This window comes from Taurulus bubalis, assembly GCF_910589615.1.
Source record: "Taurulus bubalis genome assembly, chromosome: 4".
Classification (NCBI taxonomy): domain Eukaryota; kingdom Metazoa; phylum Chordata; class Actinopteri; order Perciformes; family Cottidae; genus Taurulus; species Taurulus bubalis.
The window spans coordinates 24,032,763-24,051,883 of record NC_136592.1 but is presented as its reverse complement, the minus strand read 5'-3'; the positions used below and the strand labels follow the sequence as shown (position 1 = coordinate 24,051,883).

General features: G+C 46.4%; 1 protein-coding gene across 1 annotated transcript; it reads right to left on the bottom strand.

Moving 5' to 3' along the window:
- Positions 1-2,031: 2,031 nt before the first annotated feature.
- On the bottom strand, positions 2,032-18,902 carry sema6d (semaphorin 6D). The gene is made up of 20 exons (XM_079217397.1): positions 18,664-18,902; positions 13,092-13,260; positions 12,440-12,551; positions 11,326-11,386; positions 11,017-11,079; positions 10,824-10,925; positions 10,524-10,614; positions 10,174-10,293; positions 9,758-9,846; positions 8,728-8,945; positions 8,487-8,618; positions 7,749-7,904; positions 7,192-7,365; positions 6,703-6,843; positions 6,396-6,473; positions 6,211-6,269; positions 5,535-5,591; positions 4,843-5,025; positions 3,645-3,886; positions 2,032-3,526 (listed from the first exon to the last, which is right to left on the bottom strand). The coding sequence occupies exons 2-20, from the start codon at positions 13,210-13,212 to the stop codon at positions 2,387-2,389; spliced, it is 3,339 nt and encodes a 1,112-aa protein (XP_079073523.1). The 5' UTR covers positions 13,213-13,260; positions 18,664-18,902; the 3' UTR covers positions 2,032-2,386.
- Positions 18,903-19,121: the final 219 nt, after the last annotated feature.

The following is a 19,121-nucleotide window of genomic DNA, read 5'->3' as shown; positions in this document are numbered from 1 at the left end:
TAAACAGGCAACTGACCCTCGGATAGGATAGCAGATGTTACCCAAATAATGTACCCAAGGGAAATGATCCCTCAGTCGTCACTACTGTACCAATAGAAACCATTCCGGTCACTGCAATCCCGGGGGGATTACGGATTCTGCGTGACCACCGCCCGTGGCTTTCGTGTGAACACTGTTCATACATTGGCTGTGGGCAGGATGTGCTGCGTTGAGCCGACCGCTCCACAGTGCAAGATCTCACCACCCTACATCCCACTGTCAAGAAAATACATTCAGTGCATGGCACCTCGATGTGGTGGATTAACACCGTTCTTTTCAACACCGACAGTAAAGGAAACAAAAATTGATTTATACCCCAAATAAACGGTTTCACTGTCCTTTTTGTAAGACTAGCGTTCACAAGTGGAGTCTGTCTGTCAGTCAATTTCTTCTCCGCGTCACTTCGGTTTGTGATTTTCCAACACATCCTGCTGATTCTCAAAATGCTTTGTATAAAAAATTGTTGATATAGTATATGACAATAACATACAGAGGACCAATTGACATTGCCAATATTATATACTGTAGTAATTCATTTTGTGAATAAGGCACACAATGCACAGATTCAGGTTCACTTGCCTAAAAATATTTATACTCCTTATTTATAGTATTTAAGTATATACAGGATCTTGTCATTCCCAGCATGACTCATTTGGACACATTGGTAAATTGTTGTTGATTGTACACTGGCCTCGCAGGGAAGCTGCACAGGGAACACGGGCTGCAGAACCAGCACGGCAGATGACAGAGGTGTTACATCCATGTATTGTTCTAGGGTCAGTTTAATATACCTTTTAATAGCGTTAATGTAGAAGGAAAATTCTAGCGTTATCGTGTTAGGGGACACACAAGTTTAACGGAACAGAAGTGCCCTGAAATGTTGAATTGGGCTTAACCATTGGTGTTGCTTTAGTTTCATATGGTAAAATCTTTAAATAACACAGTAAAACATTAAAAAAGGCAAATCATTTTGTTCAAAATTTATTTATAGAATGAGATGAGAAATGTATGTTTTTTTTCTTAATACCATTGCTACATAAAGAAAGAAGTCTCCTGAACCATCAGTATACTTCCTACAAAGGGGCAGTGGAGGTTAGGGGAGTTTTCAGTCCTGGAGTGAAGCATTTTTTTCCAATATATCAGTTTTAACAGTGTGTTTGGTTCCTGAAAACTGTACTTCTTGGCTTCTGTCTGACACACACACACACACACACACACACACACACACACACACACACACACACACACACACACACACACACACACACACACACACACACACAAAGGCTATCCTAGTCTGGTGGAGAAAAACATGCATCCAAGACAAACGCTGATGTCTAAAACCAATAGCAGCAAATACAAAGTAAAATTTAGAGTTACAGAGTCCCTGTGCCAGTACACACACATTATGACCAACTTCACGTCATCCTGACCTAATTACCAAAAACACAACAGAATGACATACAAATATGAGTTAAATTCTGTTCAGATGAGCCATAGAAGACCAAAGATGTGATAATATTGTTGGAATGAGAGACAGTGACTTAGGTCTTAGACAGGTCTTAAATTGCATCCTCTGGCATGTGGCCACTCTTGATAAACAAGTGTGAAGGCCCAATAAGTGTACTGCCTTTACACAAATCTGCTTTCCAATCAACCAACACACACACATTCACCCTTTTTCTTTGTTCGCTTGCTGCTTATTTCAACTGTCCACGGTCATATGTATCTTAATCCACACACACACACACACACACACACACACACACACACACACTTGTGATTTTTGGATTTCCCTCTCTGCTGCCTCCAGCCATCCTACTAACAAAGGCATGGCCTACCCCTCCTCTTTGTTCAGTTCACATTAGTGGGAAGACAGTGCTCAAGGGCAGTGACAAATGAGACCCATTCTTCAAGTATTCCACGGCTTTAAACCCAGCACTCCACGCAAAGACGCCATAGCGGTCCCAGCTGGTGTCCTGAACCACGTACCTAATATTGGAACGGGAGACACCCGAGCCCAGATACAACCGGGAGCAGCAGATACAACCGGGAGCAGCAGATTCACCGCTGTCCACTGTTCATATCCTGTGGCTACCGTGACAAGGGAGGGAGATGGACATGTAGGGAGCGAAAAAGCCCCAAGGAGTATCTTTGGCCACGTGTGATATTTCCCTTTTTCAGCGTGAGTGAATGTGCATATCATTTAAAAGGGGGAACACACCTTAAGTCGATACACAAACACACACTAGGCCCGAACCCCATCCGTAGCCCCTTCCCCCAAGCCCTCAGGGCTCAAAGCTCTACAGTCAAGGCCAAGAGCTCACTCAGAAGCGTCCATGCTCTTTTAATAACTGTACTTGTTGACCACTCGCATCTGTGGAGTCTGTGGTGAAAACCCATTGGGTTTAGGGGGCACATCTGGCTTTAGCGATGGGGTCCGTTTAAGCCCTGTGCGAGGGAGTGAGCCATACCCACTGTAGTTGCTCTGTCGGGGAACAGAAGATGGGTGGGCTGAGTGCATTCCCGCCCCCATCACTCCGCCTTGGGAGTCAAGTCTGGAGGGGGGTGTTGGGGGCATGTAACCCCCTCTGTTCATACTGTGTTGGCGAGACACAGACACCCCCATGGTTACCCCATTTGGCGAGGTGGCTAAGGAGTGCCTGTGAGAGGCACTCCGCTGGAGTTGATACCCCCCTCTTTGCCTCTCCAGGGTCCCTCCCATGCTCAGGCTGCCCGTTGGCGTTGTGGGAGTGGTGGGCAGGGGTACATCAACCCTCTTGGTGGGGCTGTGCCTCGGCAGCGAGGAGGAGGGGGAGTACAGGGAAGCTTCACGGCTGGGCACCCTGGGGGGTAATTCAGTCAGTTCCTGCATGGGCTCCAGAGTGAGCTGTTGCCTTGGGCGTGGCCCCGATCCCTCTGTAAGAATGGCCTTGGGGTTGGCCACTGAGTCATTAAGGTGTTTTAAAAGGTCATTTAGGGTATTTCTGGCATCCACAGATCTTTTCTGTTCTTTCCTATTTCCCTTAGAGTCTGGGTTCCTCGGCTTCCTTTCAGACGAATGCGGCAGTGTATCATCTCCATTGTCAAGGTTAGAGTGGTCATGTGTGGCATTGGGCAGGACAACTGCACTTGGGATCAGGGAGTGTCCCAAGGCCAGGTGAGGGTGGGTGGGGTTGGAGTTGGCGTTAGGAGGAGCACCAGCTGAAGAAAGAAGGAACTGAGGACTCTTGGCTGACGAGTTGGACTCCTTACGGGGTCCACTGGCCTTTGCATGAGCCCTCTCCCACTGGTTTTTGATGGGCTGCAGGCTTTTCTGCTGAAGCACAGGGGTGGACTCGGGTGTAGGCAGGGCAGCCAACTCAGGGGGCTGACAGCCGTCCCGCAAGATCATGGTCTTAGTGTCTCCGTTGGGTGAATTCAGGTCTTTGCCGTTGCTCAGCATATTGGTGTACAGCTTGGGAGAATCAATGTTGGTCTGGTACTCCTAAGAATGTGACAATAACAATCAAAAGAATAAGATTAAACACAGTTTCACATATCTGGTTCAATCCCTCATTCCCACAAAATGTGATATAGCATCGGAGCTGGTTTCATGGCCGTACCTTTACAGGGCTGTCAAAGAGGCCATTGAGCTTGACAAAGCTTCCAGTGGAGTCGGAGCAGGACGGTGCCGACTCTGCATCCTTGTGGACATGTCTGGGCTTACGAAGGAATGAGTCTCGGTAGCAGAAAACGATCAGACCAGCCAAGAGAGCACCCATGAGAAAGGCAGCAAACACGCAGGTGATGAGGATGTTCATGTGGACCATCTGGTTGGTCTCACCTGCTTGGATATCCCACACTCCTAAAAAAAAACATTGAATTGTTTGTTAAACCCCTGATAAAAAGAGTCAAAGTGCTAAGTGAAGCACCCCTTCCCGTTTAACAGCAGAAATGTGCATGTTTGTGTGAGAACACCACCATGCACAAGTTTCTCTGTTGTCAAGCCCGGATGAAGAAGAAGAAATATGGTGAAAATTGGAAGAAGCTGTTAGGTACCCACATCCATTTCACCATCTATGAAAAGCAGTGCTACGTTAGTTTAGAAGGGAAGACTTAAAAAGGGTTGCTGTGATCCACGTTCCACTTGCGGCTTTTTGTCATGCGCTTAACCACTACCAAAGGGTTAGGAGTGCACTGTGATGGAGAGCCAAATCAATCTGCTGGTACAAGAGCAAGAACCAGCAGGAAGTTGTTCAAAGGAAAGAGAAGCAGCTCTTGCTGCTCTACTGGAAGTTTGTTAGTAACCACAGACATTGAAAGAGTTAGTCATCCACCGTGCGGCCACAATAGTGTGGCAGAGCAGGCCCAGTCAATGATCTACCAGTCGGGGGAAACTGTTACTAGAGCTAGAGTTAAAAAACGTATAGTGGCAGAGACGGAAGCTAAATCCAAACAAAAGATTTGAAAGAAACTATTGTGAGAAGAGTGAGTGTAGGGTTTAATGATTAGAAAACTATAATTAAATAAGTTAAAAGAAAGAAAGAACATAAGGAAATTTGAAAGAAATAAAACAACAGTAGCATAAAAATGTAATGTGTATATCAACATAAATTATGTATGAAAATGTCTATTTGAAAAAGAGACTAAATCCAAAATCTGCCATGTTATCTATCGGAAACCCTAAATAGCTGCCAGTGTGTGCACGTGTGTGTTTGCCTATGTGAGCCTATGTGTAGAGTCACATTTATGTGGCTTAGCAAGACTTGTTGGCAGCTATCAGATCAGGCTCATTGCAGGCTGCCTCTCTTCGGGCCTTACCCTCTTGGCCCCCTGGGATAGAGTCTAAAGAATGGGAGGTGGCTGGGTCATCCTGCAGCACAAAGCCTGAGCCGTAGAGCTCTGGATCAGGCTCAGAGCTGGGGCTCTGAGTGGGAATGAGTACTGGGGGGTGTATGGGCCCACTGGGGTGGACTGTGACGGGCGTTGATGAAAACTCCATGTCTGTGGTGACAAACAAATTGTTAACAAACTGTACAGACGTGGGTAGAGCATACTGTTATCATCCCGGTTAGTATGCATGGGTACTGCGCAATTTTTTTTTTTACGGTTAGTGTCTGACAAAATAGTGAATAAACCTTATCACAGTTTACATTCACAGACCAATGTAAGCACATTTTTGTTTCGACAATTTGGAAGGGGAAGAAGGAGAGGATACAGCGGTTCAAGGACAAGTCGGTACACAACAGTAAGGATGCCAAGGGATGGTGGGTGGGCATGCAAGAGGGAGGAGAAACAGGAAGTGATGAGTGAAAAAGTGGAAGTGAATCTGTGCTAAGATCGAGCACCGACGTCGCATATGAGTCTGTTGTTTGTGACGATGAGAATGAAGCAGATGGTAAGCATTCGGGGTGTTTGGTGAGAAAAGATGGATAGTGGCAGTGGTGGAAAGACAAGGGTTGGAGATGCTGAACTCAAGGAAAGAAACCATTTGAGTAAAAGATCAAACTAACCAGAGGTAGGGTCGCCAAATGATTTGTAATCTGGCGCTGATGTAGTGCCCAAAAACGCTAAAAGAATTAAAAGGACAAGAAATCAGTATAAAGGAATTCAGGAGTAAAAACTTAAATTCCTAAGAGACACTAAGAGTGCAGTTTATTTGGTTTAATAATAAAGATATAGAGCACCCGCTGGCAGTGTCCTTTTCTCACTGGAGGCCCTCTGGTTCTGATCAATACTGAGGTTCAGCCGGGGTCATGTTCAGTTGGTACAAATGAAGGGACAGGCCTTTTTTTAACGGTGAAATCAGCAAAGGCCCATTTTCTGGCCATCGGATATCTTCAGACCTCTACCATTTGCACCGGCTGAACATGACCTGCAATTGTACATGTCCATGTTTCTGCCTCCCAGGTGGCATAAGGTACAGGTGGCCATGTACTGTATGCAGATGTGTGTGTTAATACTGCACATAGACTTATGTTGGGGCAAGTTACTGGAGTGGTTACTGTTGTGAGTGTACAGGCTCATGGTGTGTGTGTGGGGATGAGTTTGTGTGCATGTATGTGTGTGTCTGTATCTGTGTCTGTGTGTGCGTGTATGTGTGTGTGTGTGTGTGTGTGCGTGTGTGTGTATATCTCTGTGTACATGTGTCTCAGGATAGATGGCATGGCATGGAGATGAGATTCTTACCGTGGCAGTCTCCCAAGTGGGTAGTGTTTCCCAATTCAATGTCTTGCTCATATCCAGTCCTAAAAAGAGAAAGCAAAGAAGAGATAGAAACATGAGGGATTAATCAAAGAGTTGCATACAATCTTTATCTAATTTTCCCAGCTATAATATTTGCACTTTATGTCCCAGCTGAAGCTTGAACTCACACAACACCGGGCTGTATCCTCTCACAGGCCCCAGGAGGCTTCCAGCCGCAGTAGGGATCCCTTGATGCAATGCAGGACCTGCAGCCGTACAAACACACACCATCAGAACACCGGGTTTAATCATTCTGGGAAGTGCACTATAATCATTTGCGACCGCCTGAACATTAACCAAAAGGCATAAGACGAAGTTGTTATCATTCCCTTTTTATTGCATTTACTGAAACACAAAACAATAAAAGTCACAAACCTATGACCGACCGTACAAAGCGCAGTTTGACCCCTACGTGTGCATTCAAGCGTCACTTACTTGTGGCAGGAAGAATGCCTTTCACAGCGACTCAGGGGAATACGAATGACACAGCTTGAAAAGGCGACGTACAGGCTGTGTGCCTCTTTGTCCACGTGCAGCGAGAGGACACGCTTGTCATCCTCGTGGTTAGACAGGCACCTGGGAAGGGAAGAGAGAAACCTGATCAGCGGTGTATCAGATAAGTCTGTCTACTGTTTCAGCCTCAGTAGATTTAATCACTTGTTAGGTGGAGGAGTCACATAAGCTTTCTCCCGCAGTTTAACAGGATTTTAACCTCTAACACATCACGGGGGTGCGCGCGCTCATCCACAAATAAGCACAATAAGAAATCAGACACACACTGTGCATGCACAGAAAGCAGACAGACACGGCCATCTGTGCCAGGATGCTTCACTTTCAGAGTTGCTGACTCCTTGGTCAGAATGGGGAAGAGAAAAAGAGAAGAGAGGCAGAAAGGCAGAGGGTGAAAAGTGAGCGCATTCATACTTGGCCCTGTTGAAGACGTCGATCTCCTCCAGGAGCACGCTGTCGTTCAGAGACACGGAGGAGGTCTTGGCCAAAACCTTGAGCACAACCCCAGACTCGGCCCCGATGAACACCACGGTGTAGTTCTTGTGAGGTCCTGCTTCATTGTCCACAGCCAGCGCTGTCAGTCTGTACCTTCACACACAGCAGAGGGAGCATGTGTTACTCACAGCGGGGGTCTTCCCATTCAAAACAGGAGAGTCCATTTTGAATAAACAAATCGGCTCTGACACAGTAAATTAAGAGACGTGTCAATATTGATATCGCAATACTTTTTCAGTGCTGCTATGAAGATGTCCGTCTGCAATAAATGCTCGGTCCGATTTTTAAGTACAGTTTGTTTATTCTCATTTTGAAAGATATCTTTTTAGGCAACGTTCTTGGAGAGTTTCTTGTGATAAGACAAGCATTTAACGGTGATGCAATGAGAGGTTTTGAATATTGCGGTGGAACATAGAAATTAGTTTGTTCTTGAAAACTACGGTTCTAAAAAAGGTCTCAAATATATATTGCCATACCTGACGCGAGTCTTGGTGAACCAGGGCTCATCCCCAATAGAAGGCACAGCTGTGTCCATGAGGGGGTGGGACTTGATGAACTGCAGGGTGTCGTCCGGGAACTCGATGGAGCTCTTTAAGGACGCAGCTGGACCGTGACCCGCACAGCACCCGGGTCTATAATGGAGGGTGCACACGAAGAGAGGGCAAAAGGTCAAAGATCAGCCTGTACATCACACACTGGGGAGTAATAATGGCGTGTATTGAAATGGATGAAAAGTGCAACGAGAGGGTGGGGGCAGAGGAGCAGGTGCTTATTAGGATCACAAAAAGGCCTCAGCTGGAAACATAAAATATACATATGCATGGTTATCCTCCATTAATGATTTACCGGGGTAATGAGGTGCTTCGCGGACTTTGTGTTTTGGACACAGAGCAGAGCCGCAAATATACGTGCTGACTATAAACAGGTTAAATATGCAAGGCGTCTAATTATGCCAAATTAATAATTGAGTCATCAGCAGATGGTGAATGTGTGTGCTGGGTCAAAGCTAATAACTTGGTCCCTTACTAGTAAAAGATTTGATGTCATTCTGTTTAACTTGGACAAAGAAGGGTTTAGAAAATTTCCATATGTCTGTAAAAAGACATTCATTAATTTTTTTTTTTTAAACATTGCTTTTGCCTTCTTGGCTCTGTCTGCTTTGGAAGGTTTAGAATTCAGAAATTCTCTTGGGTGAAGAAGAGTGTAATCCGTACCGAGGCTTGGGCAGCTTCTCCTCTGGAAATGGAGTCCACACAGAGTCCGGAGTCTTCTGCTCTTTGAACCGTCCCCCGAATACTTTCTCTATGTCGGCCATGGAGAAGGCACACACTGCTGACCCTGGGATACTGTGGAGAAAGATATGCATCAACGAAACATCCATGTGCGACTCCTGAATTTCTTATTTTCCGACCTCTACGTTGGTTGCTTTCACAGCCGACAGCAGCCGGGGCTCACCTGTTCATCTGTGTGGTGAACACACCCACCACCGAGGTCACTCCGTTGATGTCGATGATGTCGGTGATGGACTGAAGCACGTCGAAGTAGAAGAAGGACTCTCCTGGCACCGAGCAATTCAGCCTCGCCTTCACAAAAGATGTCCAGTGCTTCTCCAGCACCCGCTGTGACCCGCCGACGTCGTTCTTACAGATCCGGGCCACGCGAGAATACACAACCTGCGAGGGGCAGGGGTTGATGGGAGGCGAGGGGGAGGCGGGGAAGAGGAAGGCAGCCGAGTGAACGTCACTAAAAACACTTCAACATGCTGAATAAAACATCTCCATCCTGTAGCAAACTCGAGACGGACGACTTCACAAACGCACTCGCCCATCTTTAACAGCGTGTGCGGAGATTGTTCACCCCGACTGGAGCAAAATGTCTAAAAAAAGAACATGCGATGGCCTCGACTGGCCCGTTGCGGCGCCATGTGAATACGTGTTTGATTGCACTTATTACCAAGGCTTAGAGTATAAATGAAGTGTGTGAAGCAGTTGGTTTTAATTATTTAACAGTGCAAACCTCCATCAGAGGCCAGGTGTCACCCAAGCATTAGTAGGGTTGAAATATTTATTGGCTGGTGGTTGATGGAGGATGCCGGCTTCCTGCGGCTCGGCCAGACCGGCTCAGGATGAGGCATGGTAAAAATCTGAAGTTGGCCTCGAACGTAGAGCCTCCTAATGCCCTCTGCACGTGTCGTAGGTAGTGGCAGACACAGAGCGCACATTTCCGGGAGACAAATCCTTTCCCTGTGTAATGGTTTTACATTAGTAGAACATTCCCAGCAAACACTGGCTGTGGAAATTCCTCATGTATTCTAATGCGACGCACTGTCATCACCTGAATGGGTCCCATTACCACCGGGGCCATTTGTGGCATAAACGCACGCACCAAGGGAGGTGTAAACCCTTTTTTTGTGTGGATGAAGGCCTGCATACTGTATCTTTGTGGGATTTGTCATGCATTATGAACGGCAGGTGAACTGTCTTACCTTGCCCAGATTGCTGTGCTCCACCGCAATTTCCCGGTAGAAGAAGTACACATAATTCCCATACTCGGCTGCGTGCAGGAAATGAGGTTCTGAGGGAGAGACAGAAGCAGAGAGTTGAAATGTATTTCTGCACCGTCACCACCACTGTGCATGTTGAATATTTCAGGGATTTGTACAAGGCTGTAGATGACTGGGGGTGACCTAGATTTCCTGGGAGAGAACAGGCCATATCCCCATGGAGCTTGGCAAGGCCGGAGAGCGCTCTATCACTCCAAATAACACGGCTATGACAGCTACGTACATACATAGGCCATGCAAAGGCACCATGGGCATTTAGCTTGCTGGCGCGGTCCTCCAGGAAAAAAGAAGCGGAGTGAGAAATAAAGATTGAGAGTGATGGAGAGGCTATCGCTTACCTTTCAGCCATTTGGAGTCGTATTTGATGGTCCTCAGGGCTGATCCATCTCCCATACTACGATAGATGACAGCATCACTGGCCTGGAAGTCAGCTACAGTTGCCGAATACAGCTTCCCCTCTTAGAAAAAACAAAACAAAGAGTACGGTCACAAAAAGCTAGGAAACACTGCTCGTCAATGCTGTGTTGTTTCCCTTCTTTTTTAAAAGGCTTGATTGGCTTTGGTGTTATCGCTGCAGGCACAGTTTTACTGTGGCAAAGACGCAGAGACGATAATGAGAGCATAAGTAGGAACCCATTAGTTCTTTGGAAGGACTATGTGCGGGGGCGGGTGTGTGTTTGAACCTTACCAGCGAAAAGGGCAACGTTGGTTTGCTTGGAGTCAAATGGGCATCGGGCCAGTCCATTGATCTCCTCTCCGTCAAACTCGAGGTTATCCAGCTGAAGGGAACACAACAATCACCCGCACTTTAAAAAAGCGTTTGTCACAAGGGACACAGCGAGAACGAAGCCTGCATAGAAAAGCCCAAACGAGTCCAGTCAAATTTATTTAACAAGCAAATAAAATGAAGGGGCGTGTTTCTTAAATTACTTTTAAGTGTGCGTTTATGCACATCTGAGCATGCACTTCAACTGCACTGGATACTGACCCTGTAGTATCTGCACATGGGGTTGAAGCCGTTGGTCCCACAGATGAACACCAGATCGTCGTTTCTGGGAACCAGCACTTTGATGAAGTTGTGGCACTCGTCCTAAAAAAGAAACGGACACAGGACAGCGCGTTTAGAGGCAGCCGACTCCATTTCTCACGTCCTTCGTCTGCGAGCGGCCGTTTATACTTACTCTGTGTTTTCCTTTGACGGCACACGTGTCTCTGTCAGACTGGCCCGATCGCCACGTTAGCTTCTGTGAAAACCAACATGGAGCATTAGACGCACGCTACTACTAACACACATACACTCGCACACACTAAACTTGTGCACACGCACACATGCTGTCCTCCCTTTTTCACTCTCCCATTTTACAACCTGTCCAGTTTGTGATGAATGGCTCTGTATTTTCTGAGGGGCTCTTTTTAGTGTGTGTGTGTGTGTGTGTGTGTGTGTGTGTGTGTGTGTGTGTGTGTGTGTGTGTGGATTGAAAGAATCTTACCCTGTAAGGAATGATCTCATTCCTGTAGGACTCTCTCAGACTGACCAGGTACACCTGATCTCTGTGGACAGACGGCAACAACACACACAGCTCAGTGACACGGCACAACCGTCAATCATTTTCAATGTTTTCTGTAATAAAAGCGTAAAAGTTCTGATTACAAATGAATTCACGTCTCAGCTTAAAAATGACATTTTCAACACATTTATGTGGTTTAGTCATTTCTTGTTTTTTTGCATTCTGAAAGGGACTCATAACTGCATAATCAGCAGCTCATTTGCATTGTTTCCCCAATTGTCCTATTTATTAACCATTATGAGATCATTTCTATGTGCGGTACTTGTCATTAAATGATCTCATTGACTGTGAACTATGTTTTCAGCCTCTTCTCGTGGCGGGAAATGAACAACTGTTTGGTTCGCAGTAATATAAAATCGGGAGGGAAATGGGTTTAAACCAATTTCTCTGGGTAGATTTCTGTCACAACATATTGACATTCAAATGTCTGTATTATAAACAAACAGGGTGTTGCAGAGTCGATGCATCGTGATTTGTTTTTATGAGACCGCCTGTTATATGAAAGCCTGACTATCCTCTCTGCAATACCATTTCACATGACGACCACTTATTGTTTTGATTATACGTCGGTTATAAAAAAATGTAATAAAACACAGATTCTATCAACCCGTAGAGAACAACATTTTGCTTCATGTTTAGTGAAATGGAGGATCCACCTGAAAACAGAGATACATGTGGCGGTGATTATAGGGGCTCCAGAGGTGGGAGTTTTATACTGTAGATGTTGAGCTGATTTCCTGCTACAATGTTAGTGCTGGCGATGAGATTATTTCCATGGCCCATAAATACCAGAAAGTCATGTAAAGATGCCAAGAAATCCCTGACGGAGCGTCAGGCCGCCATGATAGACGCCTTTTCTCGATCAATACCGGCCATATACATCAAAGGCAGGCCCACAAGCAACAGATCCAATAACACTAAGAGCTTTTTTCTCCCCTTTACGGTACTGTTTACCTGCCAAAGAGTGACTGAGTATATTAGTGTGGGGGATGTGTGAAAGAGAGATAGCGTGAGTGTGTATGTGTGTTGAGTTTACCTGCCAGCGATGAACAGAGTGTCCTGTATCTTGGTCATCAGCTGAAAGTCAAGGCGATGCTGTGACTCGTTGCCAGAGGGCCGGCCTCTGAACACAGGGTACCTCCGTGCAACTGTGAAGACATCACACACACACACACACACACACACTGTTAATGGGGAAACTTGTGGTAGAAGCTGACACGCACACACACACTCACCTCTTGCTACATTTAACTGCACTGCACTGATTAGAAAGAAATATGCTGCGTGTGTGTGTGTGTGTGTGTGTGTGCTTTATACAAATCCTCCTGCAATTACAGTATACAGATCTAGAGTATGTTGTGTATAATTATATCCGTGTGTCATTGTGTTTTGTTTGCGTGTGAGATAATGGCTGTCTGTGTCAGCACATCTCTCTGTTCTCCCAGTACATCACGGAGATGAGAATAAAATCCACTTAATGCTACAGCTGAACAGCAGATTGGTTTTATTACTATGAATATGGCATGCAAGCATATGAACTGCTGACACAACTCAAAAAAAAAGGATGCTGCCGGCATTCGGTTTTATTCCACGTGTGACTGGAGTAAGTAAAATAAAAAAAGTGTACGTTGAGGACTTTTTCCCAGTGACGTTGCAGTAATTGTAACCGCCGCCTCGCGTGTACTCACAGTGTGCGTCAACGACGTCGAGGGGCACGTTGTCCTCGGGGAAGCTGACTGCGAGGAGAGTGCGTGAGGCTGTCAGCAGCAGCAGCAGCTCACTGAGCAGAAGCACAGCTCTCTGGCCCATGGCTGCTCACAGACGACACTTCCTGTTTCACTCGGGTGGAGATGTTACCTGCGAACACACACAAAATGCATGCCGTTGTTGCTCAACACATTTCACGTCACATTTAACCTTCTGTGGGGGGGGAACACGGAGCGAAAAAAGAGGACGGATTTCCACAGTGAGGTGTATTTGTTTTTTTTCTCATCCGCTACGTTCGTGAAATACAAACATACGGCTCGCATAATGCCCTCTCGTGCTTATTGATGACTGAGCGCTCAGTGGCAGTGCTTGGCGTTTCCCCTCTTCCTCTCGCTGCATCTGCTGTCCAAGGGAAGGTCAGCCAAGTGACCGGCGGGGTGTCTCGGTGTGTGTTGGATGCAGCGGAAGTCCACACTGTTAGAAATGTGTTGGGCCTGCTGTCTCTGTACATCTGTGCTCCCATTGGTTTGTCCTGGCTCAACACCAATCAGCACATTCCAACTTCATCACCATCACCGGTGTAGCCTCTGCTCTGACCTTAGCTGACTTCTATTAGCGCTCTGTTGGCTGTTATTGCTCTTGCCTTTCCCTGGGGCGGGCGCGCATCATTGCAGTGGAGGGATTCACAAAGCTTTGTCTTCCCAAGGATCAAGTCATATGCCGTTGTTTTTTTACGTGGTAGTATTTTCTGATTGTAGACATGATACACCAGCAACTACATTAGTAATAATTCATCGTGGGAGTGGAAGGAGTTTAGTGTGTATGTTAGTGCACGGAGGAGTGCTTTAGAGACAGACTGTGTCTGTGCATATTAATGATCGGTGTACATTCAAATATTTATAAGGCAAACAAATTATTCATGCAGGCAAAGCCTGAACGGATATAAACAATTTACCGGCAGACGTCACACAGGCAGAGAGATGGATTAGCTGGGAGCTCACTGCGATACACACACACATACACACGCACACACACACGGCTGCACATACATAATCATCCCTTCAAATTGTGTAATGCAAAGACCGATGTATGTGCACGCACACGGACACACAGACAGTATTGACTCATTTTCAATTAGCCCCAAAGCACACCTGCTCCAGTGCTGTCTGCGGGCCCTGCCTGCCAAGCCATTAGTGCTTTGATTGATCCACACAGGAAGCGCGGCATATCAGCAGCCAGAAAAAGGCAATCTATGGACATGACTATATATCATGTGATAACTTTTCAACTCACAATCTGGTCACTTTCACCCCCGTAAAGGGCTGGAAATATTTTTTTGTTTCGTTTACATCACTAAATGTACTGTAATACACACGGTCGTCAAGCAGAAAACTAGACGACATGGGGCGTTTAAAGGCATCAGCATGACAGCCTTTTGTCAGTGTTTGGGGATTCCGTGGGATAATACATTGGCTGCACTGCCTTAAAGCATACATGTTGATATAAAGCATGCAGTGTGTTTTCCAGGCATTGATAATCCAATTGTGGGCAGAACAGTTCCTGTACGATGTGTCACTAGAAGGAATGGAAGCGGCGGAGATGGAAGCAGAGTAATGCCCGCGTGTTTTAGTCATCAACAACGTGTAATCATGGCTATTCAGCACTCTGTGGGTTGCTGACGCCTTTAAAAGAGCAACGTCTTTATGACTAAGTAATGCAAGGCGCGGACAATAAAACACTTCATCTCAATTAGTCTACTTAATAGTTAAATTGATGTTTTGACAGAATAGAGTGATTGAATCGGGGGCCTATATCTCCCTATAACTGAAAACATCAATGATGCTGGCGCAGTCACTACAATCTAATCTTAATACAAATGAATCCCTGGACACAAACTATCTACAGATCTATGCACAGAGGCTCCCAGATCATTACAGAAGGACAACTGTCAGCAACTTAATCGAAACGACAAATGATGACACTGCGAGAGAGAGAGAGAGAGAGAGAGAGAGAGAGAGAGAGAGAGAGAGAGCGAGAGAGAGATGGTGGTGATCCTTAAAAGGATAACAGCTTCTTCTTTTTTTTACTACCGGGTTCAGGTGCTCTCGCACCAAGAAATGTGTTGTATGAAACCCCAAGCAATAATTTGCAGAATTCCTGGGAGAAGCTAAGGACAGGAATAGATACTAAATGTGTAACAGTAGGGGGGCGGGCGGGGAGGAGGGGGGGAAGTGGAGCTAGAAAAAGGTAAATAAACCAAGCTTCATATTTCAATTCTACTGTGCTATCATAGAGGCTGCAGACTGGGCTTCAAGTACACACTGTGTTCAGATGTAAATCATTTCCTCGGTTGTCAAAATTTAAGAGTCCTGCTCTATATCCCCTCTTCTTAAGCACACACCGCTTTTTTTTCTTTTCTTCTGCCATTCTCCCTCACTGAAAAAAACCTGGAGAAAAACACTGCAACATGAGGCAGAAGCTCGGCTCCGATCTCCCATGATTCCTTGCATGGTAATAGCCACGCTGTGGAGGCGAAGGCTTTCCTCAGAAACGTTAATGTAAAACAGAAGACATCCAGAGGTCAGCGATCTAAAATTACTTCTCAATCTCTAGTGAGCCCAGCATGTTTTCTATTGACTATTCCTTTGCGCTCTCTGGTTCCTGCCCTCCAGTGTGTGACTGTGTGTGTGTGTGTGTGTGTATACACACATCTATGGGCCTCAACAAGCCTAGAGATGCTGGGCTTGTCACGCAACTCGGTGCCATTTAGCCTTGCCTCTCTCTACCTCTGTTATTACAGGCTTTTCAATGTCCTACAACCACGCACTTTCCCTGCTGATGTTGTTGGCTCGGGCCCACGGTGCTAAACACGGGGAGGGGGTCTGGTGGGATTGCTATTTCTACTGATGGTGGGTCTGTGGCCCAATTCTGGTAGTTACAGCTGAAGATTTAGTGTTCCAAGCTTAAAATTACGGATTAACACATATTCTCCTTTTAGCGGTGCTTTCACTGGCACATGTCAGCCAGAACCTCTCCCCCACTGCAACACTGAATGGATGTGATTTTGCAGGGAAGTCCTATTGGGAGGAATTGGGGCTAATAAAAGGGAGACAAACAACAGTGGTACGTGAGGATTCGTAGATTGTGTGCGAGCGCGACGGATGGAGGTAATCCCCGCCGCACAATGGCTGGTGCTCGAGGCTGCTTGGCTTGTCATCGTGTGCCATACTGATCTGTAAACCTAACAGTGCAGGGAATCAGATAGCCCAGGAGTTCAGTTTCAGCCATTTCACTCTTCACACTTATATGGTGTACGCACGCATGTCTAAATCTGTGCGTGCGTCCAAAGCCGGATGCGCTCAATAACGCGGTCGTCTCAACTCTCAACTGCTCTGAAAAAAGTAATCAAGCCGCAGCCACACAGGAGAGTGAGTCAGCCAGATGATTAGTGCGGCCACCACACGGGCCCAGAAATCATTACTCCTCCTTTTCTCCCCCACTTCAATAACAACCACTGCCCCCGATCGCGTGCTATTTACCTAAGGATCACTTCTGAGGGGCTGGGCCGGACTTGTTGCTTCAGAGACTTGGCAGAAGGAGAGGGCCGTGCCCCCTAAACCGTGCTTCCCTCCCTTTCTTCTCCACCTTGGATAGAGGCGGAGTGAAACAGGAGAAAGGCTGTTCTCAGCAGTAGTTCTGCTATAGTGGAGCACAAAAGGGGGCTGAGCTGCAGGTGTGACCAGGAAACAAAGGGGGCTTTGGGCAAGTCAACACAATAGAGCCCCACCCCCGGTCAGGGGACCTATGTTGGGGAGAGCTGTTCTGGGGCTCCTAAAAGGGGATTCTGGAGGAACAAAGCAACCCACGTGAACCTACTAACTCAAAATGCTGCACACAGGGTCAAACTGTACTCCACCAATTTATCATTGAGCAATCTGGTTTCCCAAGCAGCAGTTTGGGGCAACCATAAGGCTCGCGGAGTAAAGGGTTAACACTGATCACTGTACGGTTCAATGGCGACTGTTCCGGGGTTACAGGCGGCTGTAGTGGAGGTTAACGGTGATCGTTCTGGTCGCTGAGTTCTGACCCCGTGGCCGGTGAGGTGAAGTGAGGCACAGCAGCAGCCAGCTGTGCTGTCAACTAACCCCTCGGCTGGTTCTGGTGTTCGGCCTGGCCGGAGTGCGGTGCTCCTGCCAGTATCAAGTTTGTGGTTCCAGTAACTAAGCTGGGGTTCTCCTCTCACTCTGTGTGACCGACACCGATGCTCCAGAGTTTAATGGAAACGTACACATCTGTGGCCTTTTTATCTGCTCTGTTGTTACATCTGTAAAGGGACTGCGTTGGTATGAGATAACAGCATCAATACATTTAGACACATAAAGTAAATTTAACTGTGTACCTCTTTTGTTTTTTAAATAAGATAACTTTAGATTATGCCCAAATGCTTCATCTCCCTTTGCTCCTTTACTTAATTTGGCAAAATGTCTTCAAATAATGAGACCCAGCACAGCAGAACACTTCCTAAAGCTACTCTACTCCCACTTAAATGCCTCCTCGTGAATCAAATGAACCATCCTAATTCTCTCCGTCTTTCTCTCATTATTCCACTGTTTCTCTTCCTTCAGTCGCTGGTAATTTTTTTCTTCTTCCAAGTTTGTGCTTGGGGATCTTTCCGCTCCTCCTTTGCGCACACAATCCATGCAGAAGCCCTGGCGCTAATGCGAGCATTGTGCGGACCGGGGCGTAAAGGCATTCAAGGTTTATCCGTGGTGAATCTTTTCAGAGCCCTTTAGTCCACATGTAGGACCCATACAAAAGACAACAAAGACGCGGGGGACAGCGGTGGAGTGACAACTGTGATGGGGCTCCACGGCACTTAACGCAGCCACAGGGCTGGGCTCTCGCGCTGCTCTGCCTCCAGAAATAAAGGGTTACGGAGCGTCCTCCGATTTATTATCCCAATATAAAAATGCCATAATGAAATTGGGTATACATTAAATAGATTAAAGGCGCCGGCGAGTGAGGAGTCAGCGACCCTCAACTGAAGTGAAACTGCCCGTCCTGCTCTGCGCGTCTTTTATCGTTGCTTGTTTGCCAGCATGCTCCGTTCAAACGTGTCCTTTGCTCCTTTTTAAGTTGATTTGTGTCAAGAAAACACTTTAATGTATTGCCTTGAATCATTAAAACAACTCGGGAACAATACACAACAGAGGAGGTGAGCTATTGTGGCTGAAACTGTCGGGAAATGCGGACACTTCTCTGCGTGAGAGCTCGGACCAACACTGGCGTGGCTCTGATTTTACTCCCGATGAATCATAATGTATGTGAACATCTGCTTTTAAGATTGGGATATTTTACTATGAAATCCAAGTACTTTGTCCCCCTTGTATATATTCTGTTCACAAAGAAGCTCTCCGGGTCGCAGGACACAGAAGTGATGTGTCCCTTTATTTTATTTTTTCGTATCCAAAGATCCGTTTTAATTAAAGCTTCTTGTGTCCCAAAAAATAAAATTCATTACATCAATAATCGAAAAGCATCGAGGACACCTACCTTGTGTGTCCGAATTCACTCGTGAACGGGGCAATCCGACTGAATGTCATACTCCTTTGGTAATCCATTTAAGAGAAAACACCCAGCATGTAATATTCCTGTCATTTAAAGCTCCATCCAGAACCCACTTTTCTCTCTCTCTCTTTCTCTCTTTCTCTCTCTCTTTTTTGGGGGATCCAGTTGCGCACAGATTTCCGCTCCGCTCGCCACAAACGAGCCTTTTTGGACAGGCTGCTCTGTCTCCGTCCCCGGGCCCCTTGCGCTCTGGTGACTGATCTTCAAAGCTGTGCCACGACCACACAGCCCCCTCCCCTCATCCACCGATACACCAGCCCCCTTTCCACTACTATTAACTTTGGAAAGCAGAGGGAAAAGGCATAAACATTAACGACGCGCTATCCTCGCCATACGCCGCGCTCGGACTTCATGTGCACGCATTGATTGAATGCTCATTTGAG